Genomic DNA, 5,878 nt, shown 5'->3' with positions numbered 1-5,878 from the left:
TGGGCCCCGCTTTTATTATTATTATTTTTTAAATCTTATTGGATGCACAGAATAATCGCTCAGACTCGAAACCGGCTAAAAGAAATTTAACTCATAGCTCGGCTAATTTATTTCGATCCTATCTAGATCCGCGTCAAAATTCAAATAAATTTTCGAGCAATTAATGATCTTTATACGTAAAAATGGAAGTTTATGCGTTAGATGTGTAAATACATAAAATCAACTTGAGTGGCATGCATGTAAATATTTATTTACAATCTTACCAAAAAGGAGATGATGGATGAGAAAGCTAGGGTTTTGAATCTGCCCGCATAAGCGTCCGAGAGGAAGGCACCCACCAAAGGTGCGAAATTGGTCGTCCCGAAGAAAATGTTAACCACATTTGCAGCCTGAACCTCTTTCATGCGGAACTCCCTCACCAAATACACCGTGAAGTTTGCCAGCAGACCTGCTCCGGCCAGCTTTTCAAATGTCTCATTTCCTGCAAAAATATGTTGCCCATAATTAATTAATTAATTGTATTTCTTCTAGGAAAATTTACATATATACCACTCACTTCGTATGTATTTACAAATCCAACACCTTATGCATGAAACTCTGTGTTTCACTCTAGTGGTGTAAATGAGCCGAACAAGAGCAAGACCAAGCACAGCTCGTGTTCGACTCGTTTATATTTCAAGCTCAAAACTTGTGTTAGTGTTCAACTCGTTTGCTTAGCGAGCCGAACATGAGTCGTTTACGAACAAAGAGTCGTTTTAACAGCCCTAATCACGTAGCTATAAGAAATTAAGGATTGGGGCAAGATTTAAAAATTATTGTTTATATTAACATCATTTGAATCTAATTTAATAATTTTTAGACTATTTTCTTAATTGATAATATATATATATATATATATATATATATATATATATATATATATAATTGGTTAGTAATATTTCGAGCCAAAACGAGCCGAACACAAACGAACAAATCTTTAATCGTGTTGTTCTTGGTCAGCTCGTTAACTTAGTGAACGAGCCAAACACGAGCTGTTCGCGAACAACGAGCTGTTTTGACAGCCCTACTTCACTCTTTAGAAGTGAAAATTATGGTGCTTTTATGTGATGCAAAGATTTTAATGATATAAATGGTAATAAAAAGTAAAGTTTACAGGTTAAGCATGTAAATACATAAGAATTGAGAGGTATGTATGTTTTGATGATAAAAGAAAGGACATTAAAATCAGTAGTTAATGGTGGACCAAATCATTAAATGTGTAATCAAAACTACTAAATAACATATTTATGTATGAAATGATGTATTTCATTTTTAAAAGCTAAAACGATGATATATTGGATGTGTATAAAAGATTTGGGCGGTATAAATGTAATGAATTTTGGCATTTTAGAGTTTAGTATGTAAATACATAAGAATTAGGGGGTATTTATGTAAATGGCATATATTAGACTATTGGTGGGTGTGTTGACTAAATAATTGACGGATATTAAAGGTGATGGTCTTGTTGATATGGAGTTATTTAATTTTTTAATGAGTCTTATGACTCACTAATTTTTTTATGATGGAGCAATAATTGAATGTGGAAGAGAAATTGCTATATAGATGAAAATGCTAATTCAGACATGAAATAATTGAAAAACATAATAATATAAAAATCAGACTTAGGCCGCGTAGTGTGTTTTGAAACCGCACTCAAGACTAGTTGGGTAAACTGTGTTTTGACGGTTATTCAAAAAGTTGTGTTTTCAAACCGCTGAAATCAGCGTTTTCACATCGGTCATGTCTAGATGTGATGACAGCTTTCTAGCTGAAGTTAGACTTTTCCACAAAAAAAAAAATTGTAATAGTTACCACAGTTTTTTGAACAATATAGCTTATCAGCAGTTTATTAGTAAGCTGTAACGGTCCAAAAAAAACCCTTAAATCATGAGATAACAGAATTTTAAAAAGAGTAAAATGTTTAAATAGTCCCTAACTATTTATGTGGGTTGTTTTAGTCACCAAATTTATAACAGTATCAAAATAATCTCCAGACTCCTTAAATTAGTGCCGAAATAATCCCCAATACTTCAAAAACTATTTTATTGTTTTAATGAACTCTGAGGCAAACAATCCCATCTAAATAATAATGATTATTTTGGCCCTTTACTAATTTTTAAAACATAAAAAATAAAATTAAGTAATATTATCTATGAATAATTTTTTACTTTTTTTTATATAATTCCAAAAAATAATGATTTATCCCTCATAAGAAATTTTAAAATGAAATTATAAAGTTCTAATGCATAGAACTCTTCATGAGAGAGAGATAGAGAGTCTTAGAGTTCTCTCTCTTCTGGTTGGTTGGCCGCAGATGCGTGTTTCACGAGAAAATATAAAATATGCCGTTTGCATCTGAACTCTGAAAGCAATATTTTTTCGTGCTTCACATCTAATATTTTCTTCATAACTACGAAATAAAACCACCATAATAAAAAAAAAAATAGATTTTTACCAACCTATTATGAAAGGCATGCATTTCCAACCACTGTGAATTCTCTTTGGCTTCTCCTCCATCTCCTCCGGTGGCAGCGGCGGTGGCGGCGCCGGCGCCGACAAAAGCTTGTCATCCGGCGGCGATGGACGGCGAAAGTAACTCAGCAAATGAGCAGACGATCCCTTCATCTCTGCGCTCTTCTCTTGAATCGTTCTGTTCCCTCGGAGCACTTTATAGACTGATGAAGAGAAGAAGAGGACAAATCAGCTTAATCTGTCAACGTGTACGCAGCGGCGTTCATGTATTAGACAACAATAAATGGGGGCATTTATATCCTTGCCACCTAATTCCTTTGTATTTACATATATAATACTAAATTTTACTTTTTATATTTATTTCATACAAATCTTTCTTATCACATAAAAAATTAAGACAATACCATATAATATATATATATATATTTCTCTATCTGTGTGTGCAGTCAGCCGTGACATGTTGGTAGAGCAGCCTCTCTAAGGGTCGTAAGTCCCCTAGTGGCACTGGTTCGAATCTCCCTCTAACCAGCTTGCCACTAGTGAGGGCTGTCCTCGAATAGTTAGACACATGAGGGTGATTGGGAGCTCGTATAATAGTCTCCGACTATTATTGGGGGCTCGTATAATAGTCTCTCAGTATTATTTTAAAATATATATATATATATATATATATATATATATATATAATGCTAATTTATTAAAATAAAATAGTATAATTAATATTGATTTTTAAAGTTGCTCTCATATCAATGTAAATCACAATCCATACTTTGTTTTCACTTAATTAAACTCATCATTTCATTTTCTAACCAATATACTAACACTTTTTCTGAAATTCATTTTTCAACAAATGCATAATAAAAAAATTGAATTTTTAATATCACCTTAAAAACTACATTTATATATATTTATATACATAATATTATAATCTTTAATATCACCTTAAAAATATTACAATTATTATTTTTTAAAATGTAAAGTGCGCTTTCTACACATAAATTTATGACATATAAATATAAATATTAAAATTTATGGTGATATATATGTAAATACAAAGAAGTTGTGTGTTATACGTGTAAAATTTCTTTTGCAGGGCCTAGCATTTGGTTATTGAAAAGCTAAAAATATATGTTTGAGTTATCATATTAACGTCTAATAAGAAAATATTAAATTATAAGACCATTGACACGTGAATTTTATTTAAATGTTTTCTTTTTATATACTAACATTTCATGACCGCAATTATGAACAGGGAAATCAAGGGGAAGCTTCTCTTCTGTCTGACTGTATAATTATTGGTAGTATAGTGATTATAAGTGTAATTTTTTATGATGACGTCATAAATTTAAATCACACATTTTTTCTAAACTGATTTTTTTAAAAAAAGTTCGTCATATATTTAGGGTGCGTTTGGGGCAGCTTACTGGTTGCGTTGCGTTTTGAAAACGCAGTTAGGGGCGTTTGAAAATTGCGTTTGAAGTGAGTTTTCTAATAATCTCTTAATAATTTATATTTAAAGCAGTCGCGGGTTCTCTCATGCGGCTTGTGTTTGGGAAAACAAATTGATGCCCCGTGCCTTCGTCCCGTGCCCTCCTTCGCTCTCATCTCCTTTTTCGATCGCTATCGTGTCCCTTTGAGAGGTCTCTCTTGATCTTTCCATTTCTCCTCATCCGATTTCTTGTTGCGGTGCTCTGTAAGTTGTTTTTACGGTGGTTTTCGGTGCAATAGTTTTTTTGTGAAATTTTTCCCTTTCTCGTTTCCATTCGGCTTTAAGAAGCTTATGATGGTTGGGTGTTTGGTGATTTGTCAATCCCTAGTTATCTGTTATGGCATTGTGTGACTTTTGTATTTGAGTCCGTGCAAGTAAAAAAAAAGGGGGGGAATGTTTAACTGGCTTGATGTGGCTTCAATAGTTATTTGCAAAGTTGAGGTGGCCCTGTTTGACCAATGACATTGATATGGGATGCTTGATATGTGCAATCCTTTATTTTGGCTATCCTGTAAAAAATTGATGGATGCCTAGAGGTTCTTTTTTATTATTTTTAGAAAATTCGTAGGGTTGCAGCTGTATGACTTGCTACTTCTAGTTTGATTGATCATTCCACATTGAGTAGTTTATAGTGGAAGTGAATTTCGAGCTTTTGTTTCCACTATGACATTTCATTTTGAATGGATTGAGTAGTTTATAGTTTTTGCTTGGTGCAACTTATAAGATTTTGTGCTAAAGAAAGTTATGGATAATATAAATCTATTATCCTTTTCATATCTTCTTTAAAAAAAAGAAATGTTTATGCGATGATCTTATAGTGGAAGTGAATTTTATGCTTTTCTTACAACTCGGACAGTGAATATTGGATGGATTGAGTTGTTTGGTGATAGTTTGGCTGAACTAGAAAGAATAAAAAAGCAGTATATACCGTTTAACAATTATAAATTCTTAAGAAGAATTCATTTAGCTTGCATCAAATTTTGATATGGGTGCCTATGCTGCTTATATTGGTCTGATATGTATAATGTTATTTGGCTCTATTGATGGTTGAGACACATATTGAACATATTGGAACTCCTTGATTGCTCATGCTTGCAGACAGTTTTGAAAATTAAAATATCAATATGTTTTTATATTTATAGGGAATCAATACATTTAGTATTTTTGTCAATTGTTACAAATAATCGTTTTCCAAACAGGTAAATATTATTTGGTGATGCTGGATAACCTATATAGAGGGGCATTTGAAGTCATTTCCAGATACCAAATACCACACTCTAGATTTCGAGAGATCAAGTGGTGTTGTCCGTAAAAGAAAAGAAATGTTTAACAAACGTCACTCCTCCTAACGGTAGCGTGATTGAAAGAACATTTGGGGCGTGGAAGAAAAATTAGGTCATCCTACGTGATATGCTGACATACCTGTTTTCTAAACAAGTACATGTTGTGGTGGCTACAATGACACTCCACAACTATGTTCGACGGAATTACTCTTAGTCGGATCCAGACTTCAGTATGACTGACGACGATCACATACAGGTCCCACCTGAAGCATTTAAATTTCACGTCGAACAATTTATAACACTGATAGAGAGGGAATCACAGGAATTTGACACCCAAGACGGCGAAGGCGTAGTGGAAATGATATCTTTGAGAGAGAGGATCATAGATGCTGCTGTCGGATGCTGGCAAACCGTCTCATCTTTACTTTATAGACTCTATGTTTTTTTCTTATGTTTGTTGTGTCATTGTTACTTTTGATTTTATATTATTTACATGTTTGAAAAACTTATTGGATTGTCTTTTTTGGTGATATGCACGTGTGACACAGGACGTTGATTTCACGTGATTTGAAGGCAACCAATAACTCATTTTTTT

At 33.1% G+C, this 5,878-nt stretch overlaps 1 protein-coding gene across 1 annotated transcript; it reads right to left on the bottom strand.

The window, feature by feature from the left end:
- Positions 1-238: 238 nt before the first annotated feature.
- On the bottom strand, positions 239-2,697 carry LOC110020888 (protein NRT1/ PTR FAMILY 2.13-like). Its single transcript, XM_020719162.1, has 2 exons — positions 2,499-2,697; positions 239-481 (listed from the first exon to the last, which is right to left on the bottom strand). Exons 1-2 carry the CDS (start codon positions 2,662-2,664, stop codon positions 252-254), a joined length of 396 nt encoding a protein of 131 aa, XP_020574821.1. The 5' UTR covers positions 2,665-2,697; the 3' UTR covers positions 239-251.
- Positions 2,698-5,878: the final 3,181 nt, after the last annotated feature.

This window comes from Phalaenopsis equestris, unplaced genomic scaffold, assembly GCF_001263595.1.
Source record: "Phalaenopsis equestris unplaced genomic scaffold, ASM126359v1 Scaffold000107, whole genome shotgun sequence".
NCBI lineage: Eukaryota > Viridiplantae > Streptophyta > Magnoliopsida > Asparagales > Orchidaceae > Phalaenopsis > Phalaenopsis equestris.
Note: the sequence above shows the minus strand (reverse complement) of the source record. Positions and strands in the feature narration are given on the sequence as shown.